Below are 23,235 nucleotides of genomic sequence, written 5' to 3'. Positions count from 1 at the left end.
AGTCCCATCATCCTGGAAGTCTTGAAAATCGGAGCACGCCTCACTGCAAGTGCTCCCGTGTCAGAGGTAACACAGCCAGGTTCGGAATAAAACTCCCTGTTCACTGCCACCCTCAAGACCAAACAGAAAGGGGCAAAGCACTACTGCACCCCTCTTCCGCTCTGCAGCCTCCCTATGGCCTCCTTGACTTTGCAAATTAATGTGGAATTAGAAGTGGTTTTGTGCTATAGACTGATACCATTTCTCATGCACCCACTCCCCTACTCCCTGCCCCCCCCAATCCAGGAGATCTTGGCTCATCTTAAACCCAGTGCCCAGCAGTGAAAGGTAGTTTTTAACTCAGCAACACCACCCGGTTTCTCTTCATCCACTTCTTCATAGTTTTTTAATTTATTTCCCATTTTTCTTCAGGTGGGAGGGTTGGACAATTCTTTTTTTTTAAAAGTTTTACTCCTTCCTTAAAGTTACAAAGTCAGTGCTCACATTGGACTAGGCAAATCCAAATCCATTCCTTCCTTGCTCCAAAAATCAAATTCAAAACCCTACTGAATCCAATTCATCATCTTCACAAGAGAGACAAACAAAATCCAAACTGACAAGATAGGTGGGCGCACAGTGGTTAGCACTGCAGCCTCACAGCGCCAGGGACCCGGGTTCAAGTCCCAGCTTGGGAATTCTTGTCCGTGTGGAGTTTGCATGTTCTCCCCCATGTCTGCGTGGGTTTCCTCAGGGTGCTCCAGTTTGCTCCCACAGTCCGAATTATGTGCTGGTGAGGTACATTGGCCATGCTAAATTCTGCCTCAGCGTACCTGAACAAGCAGTGGAGCATGGAGACTAGGGGATTTTCACAGTAACTTTGTTGCAGCGTTAATGTAAACCTACTTGTGACACTAATAATAAATAAACTTAAATAAGGCATTGCAGACTTGATCTGATGCTTGATCATAGCCAATAGGCTGAAAGATTGCACAGCTCATTGCCTGCTATCAACCAGTGGAAAAAAATAAATATCTGAATGTGATTAATCTCCCTGTTAATTCCCATAGAAACCCTACAGTGCAGAATGAAGCCACTTGGCTAATTCACTCTGCACTGACTCTCTGACAGAGTGTCTTACCCAGGCCCTTTCCTATAACCCCATGCATTTACCCCACTAATCCCCTTAACCTACACACCTTTGGACATTAAGGGGCAATTTATCATGGCAATTCCACCTAACCTGCACTAAATCACTGGAGTCTTGCCTGGCGCTTCACCCACCTAACTAGGGGGAGATGGTGGGCAGGATTCCAATGGGAACGGGGCGGTGTGTTCTACTTTAAAGCTCCCCTCTCTCACCCCATTCCTGGCAGGTGAGGTAGGCTACCCTCGACCCCAGGATGTTGCTTTTCTGCGGAGCGTTCTGCTTCAGAAAACCAGCAAATGGTCAGGGTAATTTAACGATAGGTCACTATCCTTTGAGGTTGGGTTGTGTGAGTGAAACATTCAGTCCACCACTGCAGACACCAAAACTGGGGGATTTTCACAGTAACTTCATTGTAATGTTAATGTAAGTCTACTTGTGACACTAGTAAATAAAACAAACAAAACTAAGCTATGTACCTGCATTTCTTCCCCATAATAATTCTGTGATAAATATGTTCATTATTTTGCAACATTATTATCTCATTTTATTTGGATCATGACATGTATCTGACTGTATTTAGGTGCTGGACCTGCTGTCTTCACTGTGCGTGTGCAATGGTGTCGCTATACGAGTTAACCAAAACCTGATCTGTGACAATCTTCTACCTCGCCGGGACTTACTTCTGCAAACTCGTTTAGTTAACAATGTTACAAGGTAATGCAAATCTGTTTCATCTTTAACTGAAAAGCTGACAGCCATAGAAGTTCAAGGTGCAGAGGAGGCCATTTGGCTCATTGTATCTGTGCTATTCCACCTTCCAACACTTGGGCTGTGGTCCCTGTGCACCACTGCAGTTGAATGTCTATGCAAGTGTATGTTTAAAACGTAGTTAGACTTTCTGCCTCTGCCACCTTCTCAGGCAGTGAGTTCCAGCCCCCCTCCACCCTCTGTGCAGGAAAAGGCTAAGATCAAGTGTAGTATTGACTTGCTGCGCTTGGTTGAAGTCATTAGGTTACGTTTCAGCTTCATTTGAAGCAATTTTTAAAAGTGGCATCTTGGCTTTTTGGCTAAGATGCAAATGAGATCAAGCCTTGGAGGAGGAGCTATACCTACTCCAATCAGCTTGGACCATGTAGATCAAACCTGAGACAGGAGGTGAGAGCCCTGTCCTATCAGCTTGGATCGGGAATGTCCCAACTTGTTGAGACTCTGAATTGGCTTTAATTTGACTTGATTGGATTGGAATATAGTAAACAAAAAAAAAAGTGTAGTATGGACATGCTGTGCTTGGTTGAAGTCATTAGGTTACATTTCAGCTTCATTTGAAGCAATTTTTAAAAGTGGCATCTGGGCCTTTTGGCTAAGATGCAAATGAGATCAAGCCTTGGAGGAGGAGCTACACCTACTCCAATCAGCTTGGATCACGTAGATCAAACCCAAGACAGGGAGGTGAGAGTCCTGTCCTATCAGCTTGGATTGGGAACATCTCAACTTATTGAGACTCTGATTTGGACTTGATTGGATTGAACTGGAATAAAAACAAAAAAAAATTCCTTACCTTTATTTTCTATTCCTTTCGCTATAAATACCAACATTCCATTCGCTATCTTTATTATCTGCTGAAACTACATGCTAGTTTTCTGTGACTCATGAATGAGGACACCCAGATCCCTCTGCACTGGAGCACCCCGAAGTCTCTCCCCATTTAGATAATAAGTCGTCTTCCTATTTTTGCAACCAAAATGCATGACCTCACACTTATCCACGTTGAACTCCATCTGCCACATTTTGGCCCACTCTCCTAATCTCCTGTATCCATTTGTAAGGTTCTTATTTCCTCATTGCAACTTAGTGTCCCACCTACTTTCGTGTCATCTGCAGTTTTGGCTATAGAGCCTTCTATCGCTGAACCCAAATCCCACTTCGATTGTATATCTATATTAATGACTTATTTCCATCAGAGCTCTCTGTCTCCCCTCAGCTCACACTTGTGTTACAGTGGGATAGGTGTCCTAGGGTAACTTCTCACCTGGCACTGGCCCCTAGAACAGGACATTTCTGGGCTATAGCCTTTAAAGGCCTCTTTGGTAGGCACAGCACAGAGGAGTGAATGTTAACCACTCACCCACCTTCTTCATGTTGGACAGGCATGTTTAAAATCGGCCTTACAGTGCAAAGGGATGCCATTCGGTCCACTGAACCTTCACTGACAACAATCGCACCCAGGCCCTATCCCTGTATTCCTATGTATCTACCCTGCTAATCTCCCTGACACTAAGGGGTAACTTAGCATGGCCAATCCATCTAACCAGCACATCTTTTGGACTGTGGGAGGAAACCGGAGCACCCGGAGGAAACCCACGCTGACATGGGGAGAACTCCATACAGTTACCCAAGGCTGGAATTGAACCCGGGTCCCTGACGCTGTGAGGCAGCAGTGCTAAGCTCTGTGCCACCGTAATGTGTGTGCTGATGTATTGATGGTCAATTAAAGTGTACTTTTTGGTGAAAACAATGCATGGGAGGTAAAGTTTATTATTTAAATTTGAATCTTATCGATCAGTTTATAAAGATCTTTAAATAGATCCCATACCGATAATCATTCAAGACTGATTATTCTTCTCTCTTCTAGCATAAGGCCTAACATTTTCCTGGGAACCAGTGAAGGATCCGCCCAGTACAAGAAATGGTATTATGAGCTGGTCGTCGATCGGGTCAATCACTTTTTGACTGCAGACCCCATTCACTTGCGGGTTGGCTGGGCATCTGCAAAGGGATATGCCCCTTACCCCGGTGGCGGGGAAGGTTGGGGAGGTAATGGAGTGGGAGATGATCTGTATTCCTATGGATTTGATGGACTTCACTTGTGGTCAGGTTTGTAACCACCTCAAAACACCATGGCTACTTTAAAAGTAGAAATATCCCTTTCCCCTCAGAAGGCTTGTTAGTAGATTTGACATAATCACTCAGACCTGCTCTTCTTTGCTAAGTGGGAAGATCTTTGATAGCTTTCAGGTACACATTTTGATAATTATTGAGTTCCAGCCTGGGAAAGATGGTTTATATGAAACATTAATTGGGGAATTCCATCATAAAAATCATTGGCTCCCAAACTCTCTGCGTTAGAATGGGCAGAAACCCTCACTCTGTCCAGGATAGGGTTGGAATCTGGGGTAAAATATAATCAGGTTCTAATTATGTCCCCTTTTCGATTGGCTCAGTAAATTTGAATATGGCATCGTTATTGCCACCCATTTCTTCAACATCAAAGACTCATGTTTGGGGGTTGTAGGGGGTGTCTGTGCTTCCCTGACCCTATCCACTTTCCTTAGACCCCAGTGGAACTCATGGCAGCTGAGGTATGGTCTGGACCCCATTCATGGCTGCAAAATGACTCCATGCCTTTGGCAAGGCAAACTGATCATTGCTAAAGGGCATTGAGAAGCTTCCCCAAGCAGGGGTGGCACAGTGGTTAGCACTGCTGCTTCACAGTGCCAGGGACCCGGGTTCGATTCTCAGCTTGGGTCACTGTCTGTGTGGAGTCTGCATGTTCTCCCCATGTCAGTGTGGGTTTCCTCCGGGTGCTCCAGTTTCCTCCCACAGTCCAAAAATGTGCTAGTTAGATGGATTGGCCATGCTAAATTGCCTCTTAGTGTCAGAGTGACTAGTAGGGTAAATATATGGGGTTAGGGCCTGGGGGGGATTGTGGTGGGTGCAAACTCGGTGGGCTGAATGGCCTCCTTCTGCACTGTAGGATTCTATGATTCTTATCTATGTTAAGCCTGCCTGCAGCATTGGAAGTAGAAGATTTCAAGAGGCCCATTTGGCCTCACCAACGTCAGAGACACTTGCCACGTCTCAGACATCCTGCTGACAACTTTCGGTCTTCTCCGTTGTGACACCATTCCCAGAGCCTGGCATCCCATGTTGGGCATGCAAATGGCTTCATTCCTAGAAGACAGGATGGGGGAACCTTTAGCTTAGCACCAAGGTGAGTTTTTGTTCTGCCACGCTTGTACCAAGGGAGCATCCCCCCCGCCTGCCCCCTCCCTCCCCAGAAGTTTTGTAACCTTGCTTTGCATTGGAGCATGAATGTTGTAGTTTTGTCCCTTGTGCCAGCTCAAATTTGGCATAATTGGATCAGCATAGGATGAAAATTAAATATTCAACAAAGGTAAGGAATTTGATGGGAAGGAAGCTTGAGTGAGATATAAAACAGTCAATCCAAACCCATCAGTCTTGTACACTTGCTGGAAACAAAGGTTCAGCCTAACTATTCTGGCTAGTCGCAAAAAACTGAAACAAGCATGAATTGTTATTTTGCACAACTGGGGAATAGTAATCAATACTTCTTTTAACCTCACAGTTTTGGAACATTAATTGCTACAGAGCACTGAACACTCCATTCCTTGCGCCTGTTAGGGGAGAGGTCAGAAACTCCAAGGTATATTATGAAGTTAGCCTAGACTCCAACTTTGTTTGGTTTTAGCATTAGTGCGAGCATAACATGTTTCACTCCAGGTATGATTCCAGTGACCCACTCAGAATTTTTTATTAAAACAAACTTTATTTATGAACACAGAATATAACAAAAAAATTAGCAAAGCTTTTACCAATTAAAATACTTAAACTTGACAAAATATAATTCTTGACAGCTAGCTGTCTCTACAGTTCCAATGTAAGCAACATCCCCAAAGACACAAACCCTACTTCAAAACCAGTTGGCATCAAAAATCAGATATGCTCGTGTGGATGCTCGATTTGTGGCCTTTTAACCTGTTAGATGTTAGATTTGTAATCTGCCCTCTGACTCCCACGCAGTGCTTTCCAGGGAAGGATATACTCTCAAACAGCAGAACTCAAAGAAAGAAACCTAGCTTCAGGCAGATCCCAAATCCAGAGAGAGAAAAGGACAGAGGGAAAGCCACATTTCTCTAAAGATTTCAAGCAGCAACTGACTTGATTTTTCCATCTAAGCTTAGTCCCGCCCCATCATATGACCATACCTGTCAATCAACCTGATCAAAGTCCAGTCTGAAAAAACCCAGGGGAAATGCATTAAATAACACCCAGTTCAGATCAAAACAAACATTTTAACAATTAAGATCAATTATGCTGCTGCAGTAACAACGGGGGCTACCAGATCCAGACAAACCGGCACCGATAAATAAAAAACTGCTAAAAAAAAAGTCCCGCACAAGAAATGTGACCCAAAATAATGGCACATCCTATATCCTGTAGAAGTAAAATTATCTGAAAAGCCCAAACAGCAAATGTTGGTGATGATGGGGTTCCATAATCAATGTTTTGATACTGGCTTGTTCAATTTCCTCCAATAAAGGTCGAGTAGCCCGAGCTGTAACATCAGCCAATCAGCACGTACTGAACTCTGATGACGTGGTCAGCTGTTGCCTGGATTTGGGGGTTCCCAGTATCTCATTCCGCATTAATGGACAACCGGTGCAAGGGATGTTTGAGAGCTTCAACACTGATGGCCTCTTCTTCCCCGTGGTCAGCTTTTCTGCCGGTGCCAAGTGAGTTTACCTTCTCTGTCGTGTCAGGGTGTGGATGCTTTTGATTTTGAAAGTACGATGACCGGGGAAATCCTAAAACGATTCCGTCATGTGTACCGAGGGGGCACCTGCCTGACACCTCATCTGCTGACCCCAGGGCAGGGTAACCAGCATCAGGGGAGTTCCCCCATTATCATTGATGTGGCGGTTGGCTTGCATCACTCAGCGTGCATCTAACACACTCACCATGCTGGGGGTCAGAGGTGAAAGACAAACATGCCAAAGGGCACAGAGTTCCCTCCTATTTTAATAGTATTGCGCATGTCACCGTTGTCCAAAATGTGCAGGTGGTTAACTGCCTGCAGTCATGGCTTCTGCCCCATCTGTGAAAGGATGTTCCAACACAAGGAGTTGGCCACCATTCTGTCCCAACAGCAGCACCAGGAGTGGTGGCCATTTCTGGAACTGCAGGCCAGGGATCAGCATTAGTGAGGGGGGACCAGAGTGATGGTGAGTTGCACTGGGGACCAATCATGGAAGAGGGAAGGTGTCACTCGTGAGGATGGGGGAGTATTCCAGTGGGGTGGGGTTGGGGGGGGAGATCCCTTGCTGCTTGTGGAGGGCCCTCTGTGGACCACGAAAGTGTCTGATTGTTAGGGGCACCCCAAAGCATAGTGGCAGACCAATCTGGCAGTGGTAAATTACCAGGAAGACACCATTCAATGGTCACTGAAGGGCTGCAATTAAAGTTTATTTATTAGTCACAAGTAAGGCTTACATTAACACTGCAGTGAAGTTACTGTGAAATTCCCTGTGGCATCCACTATTGGCCTAAGGGCTGATGGGAGATCCATTACCTTCCTGTTGCTATTAAAATTTCAGTGGGGTCATGAAGGCAGTGGACAGCCCACTATTCCACTTGACTTCATGACCCCCAGACACCCAATCCCTCGCCTCCCCTTCCCCCTCAGCATCCCACATGCTTCTAGGTATGGGGAGAGTATAAAATCCCCGCCATATTTACAATATCTATTTCCTACATGACTTGGAGACCAAGTGCGTGAAGAAGGCGGCACAGTGGTTAGCACTGCTGCTTCTCAGTGCCAGGGATCTGGGTTCGATTCCCAGCTTTGGGTCACTGTCTGTTTGGAGTTTGCACGTTCTCCCCGTGTCTCCGGGTGTTCCAGTTTCCTCCCACAGTCCAAAGATGTGCGGGTTAGGTTGACTAGCCATGCTAAATTGCCCCTTAGTACCAGTGGGATTAGCAGGGTAAATAAATGGAGTTACGGGGATAGGGCCTGGGTGGGATTGTGGTCAGTGCAGACTCGATGGGCCAAATGGCCTCTTTATGCACTGGAGGGTTTCTATGATGATTCTATGATTAGTTGTCGGTATATCTTGTACACAGTTTCTTATTGCAAGTACATTGAAAAGGAATGTGTTCAGATGTAGGAACCAGACCAGTCCTTCCTCCATTATTCTCTAAATTGGAAAGTATTCACCTGATCAGTTAAGAAAAGGCTGGAACATGATGACAGTACCTTAGATTTCAAGGGCTTTTATATAAAACAAAAATAACACCAAAGGGCAACCATTTAAAAGGAAGTCAGATTTGAGCAGTTCAGTAACGAGGAAACATTATTTTCTTCATTACACTCAGAGAATGCTCAACTGAAGAGGAAATAGGGCAGCTGCTTGGTCAGGTCCCAGTCCCACTGTCTCATTCTCACTCTCTTACTTACACAAAACATGGGGCGAGCGCTGGGAAGAGAGAATTCCAGGGTCTCTTACCTTACAGCAGGGCAGCATGGAGGAGTGCCTCAAAAGACTGGCCTTAAAACAAGTGCCAGAACTCTCTGCAGATTAGAGGGTTCTGAGAATCAGGAGATGGTCCAAATCAGCAAGCCGGCTTCACGCTGGACAAGATCAGTAAATCATTAGCCTCTATCGAGCACTGCCTTCAGGTCTTCCTGAGCACTGGGCAGTGGTCCAAGATGATGTGTTCTGAAGCACACTACAGGCCTCTCATGCCCATGTCCTGTTCCAGTTGCTGGAGGGGACACCCAGATCATAATGTATGAATTGGCGTTCTACATGCACGGCAATCTCCATAGACCTAATACAGGAGGGGTGGCAGAAGGTAAATTTTGGCTGTCTGATTTGTAAGTATTATCACTTGATTTTCTGATTGAATCACAAACATGATTTTCTGATTTTACATAACGCAGGGAACCACGTATGGTTTGCCAATTTTGAAGGAACATTTAGAGTCACCGAGGTCTACAGCATAGGAAAGGCCCTTCGACCCATCGTATCTGTGCTGGTCAAAAATAACTATTTGAATCCCAATTTCCAGCACTTGATCCATAGCCTTTAATGCCTTTGCATCTCAAATGAGCATCTCAATACTTCTGAAATGTTAGCCATGATGTGGAGGTGCCGGTGTTGGATTGGGGTGGGCACAGTAAGAAGTCCCACAACACCAGGTTAAAGTCCAACAGATTTATCTAGAACCACGAGCTTTGGGAGAGCTGCTCCTTAATCGTGAAATAGCAGCGTTCCGAAAACTCGTGATTCCAGATAAACCTCTTGGATTTTAACCTGATGTTGTGAGACTTCTTAAATATTATGAGGGTCTCTGTCTCCACGATCCTTTCAGGCAGTGAGCTGCAGACTCCCACTTCTCTGGGTGAAAAAATATTTCCTCACATCCCCTCTAAACCTCCTGCTCCTTACTGTAAATCTCTGCCCCTGTTCATTGATCCCATCACCAAGGAGAATAGCTTCTTCCTGTCAACTCTACCTGTGCCCATCATAAATCGTTTTGCGATTCACCTCTACTTTCCTTGTTCTTTTTTCAAGAGTACGTTTTCTGATTGGCGGCCACCATGGAGATTTTAGGTTCTTGCCTCCCCCGGGATATGCACCTTGCTACGAGGCACTGTTGCCAAAGGAGAAGATGAGACTGGAGCCAATCAAAGAGTACAAGAGAGATTATAATGGTGTTCGAGATTTACTAGGGACAACAAGCCATCTTTCCCAGGCCTCCTTCATCCCCAAACCTGTAGATACCAGCCAGGTATGCGCATCCTGAAATACAAATATCATGAATAAATTCATTACAATTTTGTGTGATTTATCAAATGAACATAACAAAAATTGACTGAGCCGTGGTTCAGAAATTAGCATAATTTACAAATGAGAATTGCACAGTAATCAATGACTTGGGGTGGAATTTTCCTGTCTCGCCGCATCCCGTCACCACTGGTATTAACCCAGTGGCAGCTGGGCTTATCGCCATATGGCCTGCGTGGCAGCTAAAACCATGCAGCCAGCTTGTCACCACCTGAGACGTAAGCCCCTCAATCAAGCACACTCTGTACCTTTTCATCAAAGGACTGGATATCGGGAAGGGAGTGAGGGAACCTGCAGAGATAACCCCTACCATTGCTGCAACTCCCCTCCCTGTGACTCCTCACCTTACTGCTCCCTGCCACCACCACCCCACACTGTGCGGAGCTGTTTCTTAACAATCCCTGCCCCTCGATCCCAGCGAAACTATTCCTCAATCCCATCCCCCGTCCCTTCCCCCACATTACCTTCCTGTGACCTGGGTCACTGCACATTCCTGAGGCTTTTTGTTTATTCATTCATGGGACGTGGGTGTCACTGGCTGGCCAGCATTTATTGCCCATCCCTAGTTGCCCTCGAGAAGGTGGTGTGAGCTGCCTTCTTGAGCAACTGAGAGGTTTGCAAGGCCATTTCAGAGGGCAGTTGACATTGCTGTGCTTCTGGAGTCATATTTAGGCCAGACCAGGTAAGGGTGGAAGATTTCCTTCCCTACAGGACATTAATGAACCAGATGAGTCTTTCTTACAGTTTGCAATGGTTTCACGGTCATCAGTAGATTCTTAATTCCAGATTTTTTTTTTAATGTGCTGTGGCAGGATTCAAACCCAGGACCCCAGAATATTAGTTGAGTTTCTGGATTAATAGTTTAACAATAATATCACTAGGCCGTCGCCTCCGGTGCCCATCCTTCCGGTAGCAACCACACCCTACCAAATGGCGCTCCCGAGCACACAGGCTGTGCGGCCTCTGATTTGCCGGCTGCACATCGTAGGCAAGAACTTTGCCCCTCACCTCCCCCCCCCACCCTCCAGGGTGGGGTCCGGATTCGAGGCATGGGCCTGTCATGATCCTCACCGCTGTCTAATTGGTTTATGGTCCTTTGGGCCTTCCCAGAAGTGGCAGCATGGCTCTCTCACTGACCCTGCAGCGGACAGGTGAGGACCCCAGGCAGCTCAGCAGGGTCCTGTCCCATCAATCAGCAACCTCCAGAGCAATTACTACAACCTCCCTTTTATAGGGACTCCATCCTTAAGGAGGGGAGGTTTTGATTTGATTTGATTCATTATTGTCACATGTATTAGCATACAGTGAAAAGTATTGTTTCTTGCGCGCTATGCAGACAGAACATACCGTTCATAGAGAAGGAAAGGAGAGAGTGCAGAACGTAGTGTTACAGTCAGAGCTAGGGAATAGAGAAAGATCAACTTAATGCGAGGTAGGTCCATTCAAAAGCAGCAGGGAAGAAGCTGTTCTTGAGTCGGTTGGGAGGTGACCTCAGACTTTCGTATCTTTTTCCCAAATGAAGAAGGTGGACGAGAGAATGTCCGGGGTGTGTGGGAGTCTTAATTATGTTGGCTGTTTTTCCGAGGCAGCAGGAAGTGTAGACAGAGTCAGTGGATGGGAGGCTGGTTGCCTGGATCATATGGTTTCTTCGCAGTATCACAATGCAATGTGCAGAGGACTGAATAGAGGATTAAAATAGCGTTTTTGGGCTGCGTGGAACCACCAGTTGCCAGGTTACCATTAACGGGATGGGTAGACACATTTTCTACCCTATTTACCTCATTTCCAATGTGCAGCCATGCCACAAATCACTGTTCTCATGCTCAGTGTTTATATGTGATGACTAATTAAGGTTTTTCCAGGCATGAACTTTCAATCTTTTTGGACCATACTGTACAACACTTTAATTTTCTGTCACAATTGAGAAGCGTCGGGAATCCATGCAATAAGGAGTAAGAATAAATTTCCCCAAATCTGACTGTGGCTAAGTTACCCTCTGAAAGAGGCGAATGTGATGGTGGTTTATGCTTCGTATTTTCAATTGATGGCTCTCTCTTCCTGTCTATTCAGATTGTTTTGCCTTCACACCTTGAGAAAGTACAGAATAAACTGGCTGAAAACATCCACGAACTTTGGGCAATGAACAAAATTGAGCTCGGCTGGACATATGGGAAGGTGAGAAAGTCACTCGCTGGGATAACCTAATCATCCCATTCTCCTGGCAGGGAATGTTGCTGGCTGGAAGTGCAAGAATCAAACCAGGATGGGTGTACAGCATCTACCCAAATTTCCAATAGACATGTCTGGCAAAAAAATGACCAATTTCTACCTGATTGTGACTAATAATTAATTTTAAAATCATGTGTGTGTTCCATACAAATGTTGGCACGGTGGTTTGCACTGCTGCTGCTGCCTTATATGCCAGAGATCTGATGTCAATTCCAGCCTCAGTGACTCTCTTTCTGGAGTTTCTCCCCTAGTTTGTGTGGGCTTCCTCAGGGTGCTGCAGTTTCCTCCCACACTCCAAAGATATGTAAAGATTAGGGGGATTGGCCATGCTAAATTGGCCGTCAATGTCTAAAGATGTCCAGGTTAGTTGGATTGGCCATGCTAAATTGCTCCTTAGTATCCTAAGATGCGTAGGTTAAGGGGCTTGGCCATGCTAAATTGTCCCTTAGTGTTTAAAGGTGTGCAGGTTAGGTGGATTGTCCCTGAGTGTCCAAATATCTCCAGGTTGGTGGATTGGCCATGCTACATTGCCCCTTAGTGTCCAAAGATGTGCAGGTTAAGTGGATTGGCCGTGCTAAATTGTCTCTTAGTATCCAAAGATGTCCCAGTTCGGTGGATTGGCCACACTAAATTGTCCCTTGGTGTCCAAAGATGTCCAGGTCAGATGGATTGGCCATGGTAAATTGTCCTTTAGTGTCCAAGGATGTCCATTAGGTGGATTGAATTAAGTTGTCCCTTGGTGTCCTAAGATTAGATTAGGTTAGGTGGATTGGCCATGGTAAATGCATAAATATTACTGGTATAAGGCAGAGTGGGGGGGGATCTGGGTAAGAGACTCTTGCGGAGAGTCAGTGCAGGCTCAATGGCCCAAATGGTCTCCCTTCTGCACTGTAGGGATTCTATCTATGATTCTAGTTTGTTAAAGTCAGTGCAAGATGTCAGCTTGTACCTCCAAGTCAAATAATACACACGGTGTCAGATTACATTATGTTATCACAATGACCTGTTTACTTGTCTGTACGTTGCATTAAAAATAGGTGGATATTAAATAATGCCTTGGCCATGGGGACAGAGAGCAGCTGCAACATGACACTTGAACTTTGTTCTGTAGCGGTGTTCAGTGCTGCAATAAACTCAACAGTTGCTCAGTCTGTGGCGTCAGTCAGACCTGAGAGTTACTATTGGAATGGACATTTGCCCATTCCTTTTACCTGGGCTTTGTCCCAACTATGTGTGGCCGCATGTGGGAAGCCCGGTGATGATTTAGAACCAACGTGGAAAGAATCTGATGACTCACAAGTGGTGAAGGTTACAATTTGAAAACTTAGATGACATTATCTGTTTTAAATAGGGGCTGGACTGATGCAGGAACGGCAGGCTGCCTTCAGTTATATCACTCGAATCATCTATTTCAGTGCAGTTTATCCTCACGTATAGGTTTTAGACATTTCCACCAAATGTTTTCAATGAATCTTTCTCGTATTTCATGGAGATGGTAAAATGATCTGTAACACGTGTGGTGTAACTGTAGCAAGTCCATAGCATTACAGGTCAGTGGCAGAGAGAGGGCAGAACTAAAACTGTAAATGCTGGAAGCAGCCAGTGGGTCAGGCAACTATAATGGATGATGTGGATTGACGCAAGGCCTTCGTCAAAGAAATTAAATCAGTTAGAAATACACAGAAAACTCTTCCGTTTCCGAGAAGGTAAAAAGGAAAGGCTTAATTAGCCCCTCCGGCAGAATTGAAAGCCGGAAGGTACATAGAACATAGAACCCTACAGTGCAGAAACAGGCGCTTCGGCCCATCGAGTCTGCACCGACCACAATCCCACCCAGGCCTATCCCCACACCCCTACACATTTACCCACTAATCCCTTTAACCCACACAAGGTGGCACAGTGGTTAGCACTGCTGCCTCACAGTGCCAGGGCCCTGGGTCAATTCTGGCCTCGGGTTACTGTGTGGAGTTTGCAAGTTCACCCCCTGTCTGTACGGGTTTCCTCGGGGTACTCTGGTTTCTTCCCAGTCCAAAGATGTGCAGGTTAGGTATATTGGCCATGTTAAATTTCCCCTTTGTGTCAGGGGAGCTAACTAGGGTAAATGCATGGGTTGTGGAGAGAGACCCTGAGTGGGATTGTGGTCAGTGCAGACTCAGTGGGCTGAATGGCCTCCTTTCACGCTGTAAAACTCTATAAGATGCTGTGGTTTCCAACCTTCGGGCTAAAAAGCCAAGCTGGAGCCCACTCAAAGTCCTAGGAGTAGCCCCATTGCCATTTGACACCTGGAGCTGCATTGTGCGCGGAGGCAGGATTTCCACCCCTCTCTCGGGAGGAAGTCTATCTTACAGAGCTGCCGCACCAAGCAGATGGGTGGTCATGGGCACTGGCCACAGCTGGGAGCCCCGATGAGCCACCATGCTGAGCAGCCCAGTTAGACCCAGGGGATCTCGACAAGACCAGGTTGATGGGCACTGGCCAGACAGGGGTGGGGGGGAGTGGGAGGGAGGTGGAGGACGCAACGTCAAGACACTGGTTTCCAAGAGGCAGGGAGAGGGTTAAAGTCAGCAGGACGTTCTTGTGGGGAGGAGTGCCTCCAATGGACTCAGGGAGCCTGCAAAGGAGAACCCCTCTCCAACTTACCCAACACCAACCAGCCCACACACGTATAGCTGTTGAACTTCCCAATTGGCGTAGTCCTCCCTCTGCTGTGGGTAGCTTGGCAGAAACCATAAAGTGGCTAACTGAGGACCTCACTCGCTGCAGGAGTGGGCAAGCCACCCAAAGGCTCCTCTATCCCCCATTGAACTGCGGTGGGGCAGAGGGAGCCGGAACCTTTGGATTTTACCTGCCCCAAACCCAGCAGTACGGGAGAGAGGGTGAGGGGTTAATCCAGCCCATTGCGTTACCATTGCCTCACGTCCTGTGTTTCCTCTTCAGGTACGAGATGACAACAAGAGACAACACCCTTGTTTGGTGAATTTTGACAAACTACCAGAACAAGAGAGAAACTACAATTTACAAATGTCCCTTGAAACTTTAAAGTGAGTTCCAGAACCTCATTCCATCTTTAAAAGATTTTGCAGCATTACTTTGCTTTGTAATTCCGTGCTGTTGCTGATGAGTTTAAGGGGTGTGTTGAAATATCTTTACAGGACCTTGCTAGCTTTCGGCTGTCATGTTGTCCACATTAAGCCAAAAGCTGAAGAAGATTTGCAAAGAATGAAACTTCCCAAAAAGTAAGTTCATGCCAATCAGTTATTGCTGAGGTTTTACCTTGAACAGTCACTACTTTTCCTAGATTTATTGGACTTAGCCCTTTAGCCAAAGAAGTTAATCATTCTTCCTTTCCTGAACCTCCAGAGATGTGTGTGTTAGGGGGATTGGCCATGCTAAATTGCCCCTTAGTGTCAGGGGGATTAACAGGGTAAATACGTGGGTTCTCAGGAATAGGGTCTGGTTGGGATTGTGGTCGGTGTAAGCTTGATGGGCTGAATGGCCTCTTTCTGCACTGTAGGGATTTGATGATTCGATGAAATTCATAGAATTCCTACAGTGCAGAAGAGCCATTCAACCCATCAAGTCTGCACCGACTCTCTGACAGAGTCTCTTACCCAGTCTCTGTCCCCCCTCTCGTAACCACACATCTTTCCCATGGCTAATCTATCTAGCCCTAAGGAGGCAATTTAGCATGGCCAATCCAACTTACTCACGCATCTTTAGATTGTGGGAGGAAACTGGAGCACCCAGAGGAAACCCACGCAGATATGGGGAGAACGTGCAAACTCCACACAGACAGTGACCCAAGGCTGGAATTGAGCCCAGCTCCCTGGCGCTGTGAGGCAGCGGTGCCAACCACTGTGCCACTGCTTGCATTTTGTATGGAAGATCCGATTTTTTTTTAAAGCCATTCAGCTATTGGAGATGTTAGTGAAATATTACTCATTCTGTCCCACTGAATCAGATATATTGTTTTACAGTTTCTTCGAATTGACTTGCAATTTTATATCTGCTGACCTTTATTGACTTTTAGTTACATGATGTCGAATGGTTACAAGCCCGCCCCACTGGACCTTTCCGATGTAAAACTACTCACTGCCCAAGATGTTCTGGTTGACAAGTTGGCAGAAAATGCACACAATGTCTGGGCGAAAGACAGAATTAGACAAGGATGGACCTACGGCATCCAACAGGTATTTACAATTCTCAATAACTGAAGTGATATATATATATATATATATATGTATATATATATATATTTTTGTTTATTGATGGCACAAGTAGGCTTCCGTTAACACTGCAATGAAGTCTTTGGACTTTCAGTGCAGATGCAGAACATCAAATCCCACTGTAAAAATATTTTGCCAGGCACACGATAAGTAAGTTAAGCAAGTTTATTTCTTAGTGTCACAAGTAGGCTTACCTTAACACTGCAATGAAGCTACTGTGAAAATCCCCTTGTCACCACACTCCTGTTCGGGTACACTGAGGGAGAATTTAGCATGGCCTAACCAGCTTCATAGTTTCATAAGAACCATAGTTTCATTTCACTGCAATCGTGTTGTTATCTTGTTGAGATCTGTCCAGCTCTGGCAGTGATGTAGAGATGCCAGTGTTGGACTGGGGTAAGCACAGTAAGAAGTCTCAACACCAGGTTAAAATCCAACCAGTTTATTTGATTGTAATCCCACAAGCTTTCGGAAACGCTGTTCCTTCACACTTTACTATCAAATAAACTGGTTGGACTTTAACCTGGTGTTGTGAGACTTCTTACCAGCTCTGGCAAGGACATTTTTTTGATGCCAACCAAATTAACCAAACTCAGGGGCAAAGCAAGAAGGGCAGTCCTCAAAATGAAGCGAAACTCCTAAACCAAAACAAAACAAAGCAGAAGGGAAACTTGAAACATTAAATCAGAATGTGATTTCTGACGTTGCTAATATACCTCAGTCCCTACGGTGCCCATCGATCACAGATGGCCTCAATGGTGTCCTCGGACACCGCTTGCTCCCTCTTCAGGTCACCCGGCTGCGAATATAGCCACGGTAGGGGGTAGACAGTCGGGTCAGTTGACCCCCCCCTCGGTCGCCCATTGCTTGGATCTGTGTTTGCAAAAACACAGAGCAGAGAAACTAAGACCAAATGAAACAGTGGAAGTGTGTGAGTACTGAAACTCGTAACATACACACGACACCCTTGGCTTTGAACTTAAATTCTAGTGATATTTTAACACCATTAAAATGTTTTTGTGTGCCATGTGCTGTGCATATCCCATCTTTGTGCATTTAGTGCATCTTAGTTTAGTACAGTGGATGCTCATGCTACGACCACAGCAGATGTTAATCGTTGAGCGAACTAAACCCCAGAGGGAAATGTGGTTTTCGGGCCAATACCATTCTACTGTTTTCTGAAAATGAGGAGAAGACAGACTGATCTTAGTAGCAAATAGCACAGCAACGCTTTGGGGATTCTTAAAAACTATGGTTTATTAACAAGAAGAAAGGGTGGCAGGGTTCAGGGCAGCACGGTGGCACAGTGGGTAGCACTGCTGCCTCACAGCTCCAGGAACACGGGTTCGATTCCTGGCTTGGGTCACTGTCTGTGTGGAATTTGCATGTTCTCCCCGTGTCTGTGTAGGTTTGTAGCTCCCGCAATCCAAATATGTGCTGGTTAGTTTTATTGGCCATGCTAAATTTCCTTTTAAGTGTCCCAGGATGTGTAGGTTGGGTGGATTAGCTGTGGTAAATGCACAGTGTTACAGGGGTAGGGCATGGGGTGGGCCTGGGGTAACTCGCCATTGGCCATCAGTGAAATCTTCCGGTCTGCGCCTTTTTGTGTGGGCTAGCCTGTCCTGCTGCCGGCGAACCTGAGGCGGGGAAGTGCCTTCAGCAGGATTGGAAGATCCCAGTCTGGATCCCAGTCTTTTTTTGGACAGTTACTGGGATCTGTGATGTTCAGCCAGAAACTCTGATGGAAGCAGAATCTAGAAAGAGGTAGATATTCACAAGTAAGTTATTGAAAGGGTGCGTGACAGGCAGGAAAGCTAAATAATTGCTCTTTTAGTGAAACAGTACAGACATGGTGAACTTGCGTGGCACGGTGACTGCCTCACAGCACCAGGGACTCAGGTTCGATTCCCTGCTTGGATGACTGTCGGTCGGAGCCTGCACGTTCTCCCCATGTCTGCGTGAGTTTCCTCCAGGTGCTCCAGTTTCCTTCCACAGTCCAAAGTTGTGTGCGTTAGGGTGCATTGGCCGTGCTAAATTCACCCTCAGTGTACCCGAACAGGCGCCGGAGGGTGGTGATTGGGGGGGGGATTTTCACAGTAACTTCATTGCAGTGTTAATGTAAGTCTATCTGTGACACTAATAAGTCAACTTAAAAAATTTCTGGCCTAAAAACAGGAAATGCTGGAAAATTTTAGCAGCATCTGTGGAGAGAGAAACAGAGTTAACTTTTCGAGTCCATGTGACTGTTCAGAGCTTACCAATTTACTATTGGAAAATGCATTATTTTGGAACAGTAGCTGGCCGCTGGAGCTTGTAAATCTGGGGCTTGAGTATATTCTTTTAGTAAATTTGAACATCAGCCACTGGACATGTGCCAAACCATTCTTTTGGCATTTGTGTATTTCAATTGGAATGCCTGGATTATGCTGAGAAATTAGAATGCAAACAAATGGAGAGATTTATCCAGAGCCTGTGTGTTAATAGAACCATAGAAAATTACAGTTCAGGCCCTTTGGCCCTTCTTGTTACTACTTGTTAATGTTACTACCTGCAGGATATCAAGAACAAAAGGAACCCTCGATTGGTGCCGTACAGTCTCCTTGATGAGCGAACAAAAAAGTCAAACAGAGACAGCTTACGTGAGGCGATTCGCACTTTAATTGGCTACGGTTACAATATTGAACCATCTGACCAGGAAACCGGTGGGTCTACTTACTACAGATCAACGCATTCATTTGAGAACCTCAAGATACCAGACACATTTTTTTGGTCAGGATTTCCATCTTTATCACCATCGCACCCATTAATCAAAATTAGTAACTGCCACAGATTTATGAAGTGTTATAGCCACCACAGAAATAGCAGTCAGAGTTACTGTGAATATATAAGACATTCCTGCAATAAGGAGCTTTTAGGATTAATAATCATTGACTTTGTTGGACAAACATTGATTATCAGTGCTTTTTTTTTTCTGGATTCTTGCTTTGCTCACTGTTTGGCTGGGGTTAATTTGTTGTGGTAGCCAAAAAATTGCACCAGACAGGATGGAATAAGGTTTACTTTTAGGAAACGTGCCACTAATTTACTGTCATGTGTGTGTGTGTGTATGTGCACGAGTGCGTGCACGCATATGTGTGTGGTGTGCATGTGTGATGGGTAGCGTGCATGCATGTCATGTGCATTTATGTGTGGGGTGTGTGTGTTGGTGAGCATATGTGTGTGTGTGTGTGGTGTGTATGGTGCATATGTGTGTGCATGCATGTGTGGTGTGCACGTGTGTGTGTGTATGTGTGTGTGTCTGTTTAAATTACCGCGGAGTTTCTGTTGCCTTTTATTTTGCAACTTACATAAAATAGCTTCTTGTGTTGATGTTGCAATAAAATGTATCCTTCTGAGAGCTGACATTGCAACACAACAGCAGCGACAGCGAAAATGGCCATCAGTGATTTATCTGCTTGGAGTGTAAAAATTTAAACCAGTGCTGCACTATAAATTATCCACCATGCCAGGCACTTGAGCTGGATATTCCAGATTTTATATCCTGAGAAATATTGGAAATTAGGATTTGGTGGGAAGACGGCACTGTGATTCAATTCTGATTCAATGACTGTTTTCCTGTAACATTGCAGAGTGAGTGATTCAGACACTTATTCCATTCCTGGATTGAAGTAAATTCTCATTTCCTTATCCCAGCGTTTAAAAAAAACATCAATTCAAAATGTATCAGTTTTTTTTGCAACTCAGAACTCATGTTTTTGTCAGGATTTCCATCTTTATAACCATCGCACCCATTAATCAAAATTAGTAATTGCCACAGATTTTGCCTGTGAGACAACCTGATGTATAAGAAAACCTCATTTTCTTTGGACGCCAGAAATGATGTTTTTGCAGATATACAGGGTATAGAGCAATGCCCTTGGGTCACTGTCTGTACAGAGTCTACATGTTCTCTCCGTGCCTGTGTGGGTTTCCTCCGAACGCTCCGCTTTCCTCCCACACTCAAAAGATGTACAGTTTGGGTGCATTGGCCATGCTAAATTGCCCCTTGGGCCAGAATTTTACCGCCCCGCCTGCGATGGGAATTGGAGCAAGTGAGGGGCAGACCATGGAAAGGTCAGTTGACCTCGGGTGGGATTTAATGGTTTCAGGACAAGCGAGGCTGTAAAATCCCACCCTTAGTCCCTAAAGATGTATAGGATGGATGGATTAGCCATGCTAAATGGGCTACAGGGATAGGGCAGGGGAGAGGGCCTGGGTGAGATACTCTGTCAGAGAGTCAGTGCAGACTTGATGGGCCGAATGTCCTCCTCCTGCACTGTAGGGATTCGATGATTCCAAAAGTTTAAAGTTTATTTATTAGTGTCACAGGTAGGCTTACATTAACACTGCAATGAAGTTACTGTGAAAACCCCCTAGTTGCCGTACTCCGGTGCCTGTTCTGGTACACTGAGGGAGAACTTTGTACGGCCAATGCATCTAACCAGCACATCTTTTGGACCATGGGGGGAAACCGGAGCACCCAAAGGAAACCCAAGCAGACACAGGGAGAACGTGTAGGCTCTGCACAGACAGTGACCCAAGCCAGAAATCAAACCCGGGTCCCTGGTGCTGCGAGGCAGCAGTGCTAACCACTGTGCCACCTATGTTACTGGAGAATGAATTCTATATGGTTTATCCGTCACGGTGAGGGGAAGCATTCTGTGTCAACTTCTTGATTTGTTGAAGTATTTGAATGAAATAATTTGATATTCTTGTATTTTAAGCTGGTGAAACTGTGGAAAAAATTAGCATTGACAAGATCCGTTTCTTTCGGGTGGAGGAGACCTATGCAGTCAAGACGGGAAAGTGGTACTTTGAGTTTGAGGCGGTGACGGCAGGAGAAATGCGTGTTGGCTGGGCCAGGCCAGCTTGCAGACCTGACATCGAACTGGGTGCCGACAGAAACGCCTTTGTGTTTAATGGCTTTAAGGTATGTGATTCGCTGGCACGCACACTGACTGCAAACGTAGACGTGCCAACTCATTCAAAATCTCAATGTGTGGAGGTTATATATTTAAATGGTCACCTTAAGAGCTGATCACATGACTTCTTGGTGACATCATTGGAGTTTCAGAAGCTCCTGCTTTTATCTTCAGTTTGTATGATGTGGAGATGCCGGTGTTGGACTGACGTAACCACAGGAAGAAGCCTCACAACACCAGGTTAAAGTCCAGGTGAGTGACTCACTGATGAAGGAGCAGCGCTCCGAAAGTTCGTGATACCAAATAAACCTGTTGGGTTTTAACCTGGTGTTGTGAGTGGTTTGTGCTCTTGCATAGGCCAACACCTCTTTCAATAAAACGCCTTGTTGTTAGTTTAAATCTACATACGCAAACCACATCTTTTCCTTTTTTGTTATACCCCACAAGCCTGAACATTGATAGGATATTACAGTATCGACAAATGGAAGAAATAAAAAAGGGTGCAAATGGGGTGAAGATGGAGGAGAAAATTCATGGTCTAAAGTTGTTGAAATTCAGGTTCAATCTGGAAGGCTGCAATCAGATGATGAAGAGCTGTTCCTCCTGTTTGTGTTGGGCTTCACTGGAACATTGCAGTGGGCCAAGGGCAGACATGCGGATGTGAAAGCAGGATGGTGTGTTAAAATGGCAAGCGACAGGAAGGTCAGGGCCCTACTTTCACACACATTGAAATGTTCTGCAAAGTGGTCACCCAATCTGTGTTTTATTTTATTTCCATTTCTCCCACTGTTTCATTTGTCCTTTTTTTTCTTGCTTTCCATCTATTTTCCCTTACTACCATCTCCCTATCCCCAACCCACCAGAGCCACCTGTTATCTGTTTCAGGTTGTCCTTTGACATACTGCTCACCTTCATGCTGCCATCTTAGTGGGATGCTATTAGCACCATTCTTAGCCATGATCACATTCCCTTTGTCCTTTTGTCCATAACATCTTTGTCAATCTCTCCCATCTCTGTCAACCATTGGCTCACTACTCAGCTCCCGCAGCCTTCCCGGTTCCTCACCACAATAGCATAACTCTCATCCCATTTTCTATTGTCTTAAACTCTGACAGAGGGTCAGCCTGACTTGAAATGTGGGTCCATTCTCTCTCCACAGAGGCTGTCAAAACTGCTGCGATTTTACAGTATTTTCTGTTTTTGTGCATTACATTACAACGTCCAATACTTGGAGCCAAAGGTTTTATTTATTTGTGCAGCATGCTTGAAAGGTACTCCCTAACCTTAGCAAAACCGTCTCAAACTGTATTGTTACTCATCTAAAATATTGCTGAGAAGGGAGACACATTGTCGAAGCTTTTCATCTTGCACTCATCAGGGCGAATGCAAGAATGCCAAATCTCAGACACTCACAATTTATACTACAGTAGGAGAGGGGTGCTGATTGGTTGGCAAATCAACTCCGATTGGTTGAGGCACTGCCATGGAAAAGGTGGAGGGGAGTTTACCAGCCAGTTACAAAATTATAATGAGGTTATGAGGTATGACATGTATCCATTCCTGACAGAATTGAGTGTAGCTTCACTGGAATTGTTGTGTTACTTGTTGAGGACTCTGAGTAATATTTATACCATGTGAAAAATGAAATGTTATAGAGTCATAGAAGTTTACAGCATGGAAACAGGCCCTTTGGCCCAACTTATCCATGCCGCCTTTTTTTTAAAACCCCTAAGCTAGTCCCAATTGCCCGCATTTGGCCCCTATCCTTCTATATCCATCTTACCCATGTAACTGTCTGAATGCTTTTAAAAGACAAAATTGTACCCGCCTCTACTACTACATCTGGTAACTCGTTCTAGACACTCACCACCCTCTGTGTGAAAAAAAATTGCCCCTCTGGACCCTTTTGTATCTCTCCCCTCTCACCTTAAACCTATGCCCTCTAGTTTTAGACTCCCCTACCATTGGGAAAAGATATTGACTGTCTAGCTGATCTGTGCCCCTCATTATTTTATAGATGGAATCTTATAAATGGAATCTTGTCT

At 45.3% G+C, this 23,235-nt stretch overlaps 1 protein-coding gene across 5 annotated transcripts in view; it reads left to right on the top strand.

Annotated features, from left to right (window-relative positions):
- The window catches only part of ryr3 (ryanodine receptor 3), a 322,306-nt gene that overhangs the window by 97,929 nt on the left and 201,142 nt on the right, over positions 1 to 23,235 (top strand). For all 5 annotated transcript variants that reach the window (XM_080203146.1, XM_080203145.1, XM_080203144.1 and 2 more), the window contains 10 exons: positions 1,707 to 1,840; positions 3,759 to 4,000; positions 6,468 to 6,660; positions 9,502 to 9,718; positions 11,845 to 11,949; positions 14,941 to 15,044; positions 15,156 to 15,239; positions 16,034 to 16,193; positions 18,784 to 18,931; positions 20,993 to 21,198. In XM_080203146.1, coding sequence (XP_080059272.1) covers positions 1,707 to 1,840; positions 3,759 to 4,000; positions 6,468 to 6,660; positions 9,502 to 9,718; positions 11,845 to 11,949; positions 14,941 to 15,044; positions 15,156 to 15,239; positions 16,034 to 16,193; positions 18,784 to 18,931; positions 20,993 to 21,198 — 1,593 coding nt within the window. The remainder of the gene's footprint in view (positions 1 to 1,706; positions 1,841 to 3,758; positions 4,001 to 6,467; positions 6,661 to 9,501; positions 9,719 to 11,844; positions 11,950 to 14,940; positions 15,045 to 15,155; positions 15,240 to 16,033; positions 16,194 to 18,783; positions 18,932 to 20,992; positions 21,199 to 23,235) is intronic.

Source organism: Carcharhinus amblyrhynchos, chromosome 14 (assembly GCF_965287045.1).
Source record: "Carcharhinus amblyrhynchos chromosome 14, sCarAmb.v2.hapA, whole genome shotgun sequence".
Lineage (NCBI taxonomy): Eukaryota > Metazoa > Chordata > Chondrichthyes > Carcharhiniformes > Carcharhinidae > Carcharhinus > Carcharhinus amblyrhynchos.
This window is presented reverse-complemented; position numbering and strand designations above follow the sequence as displayed.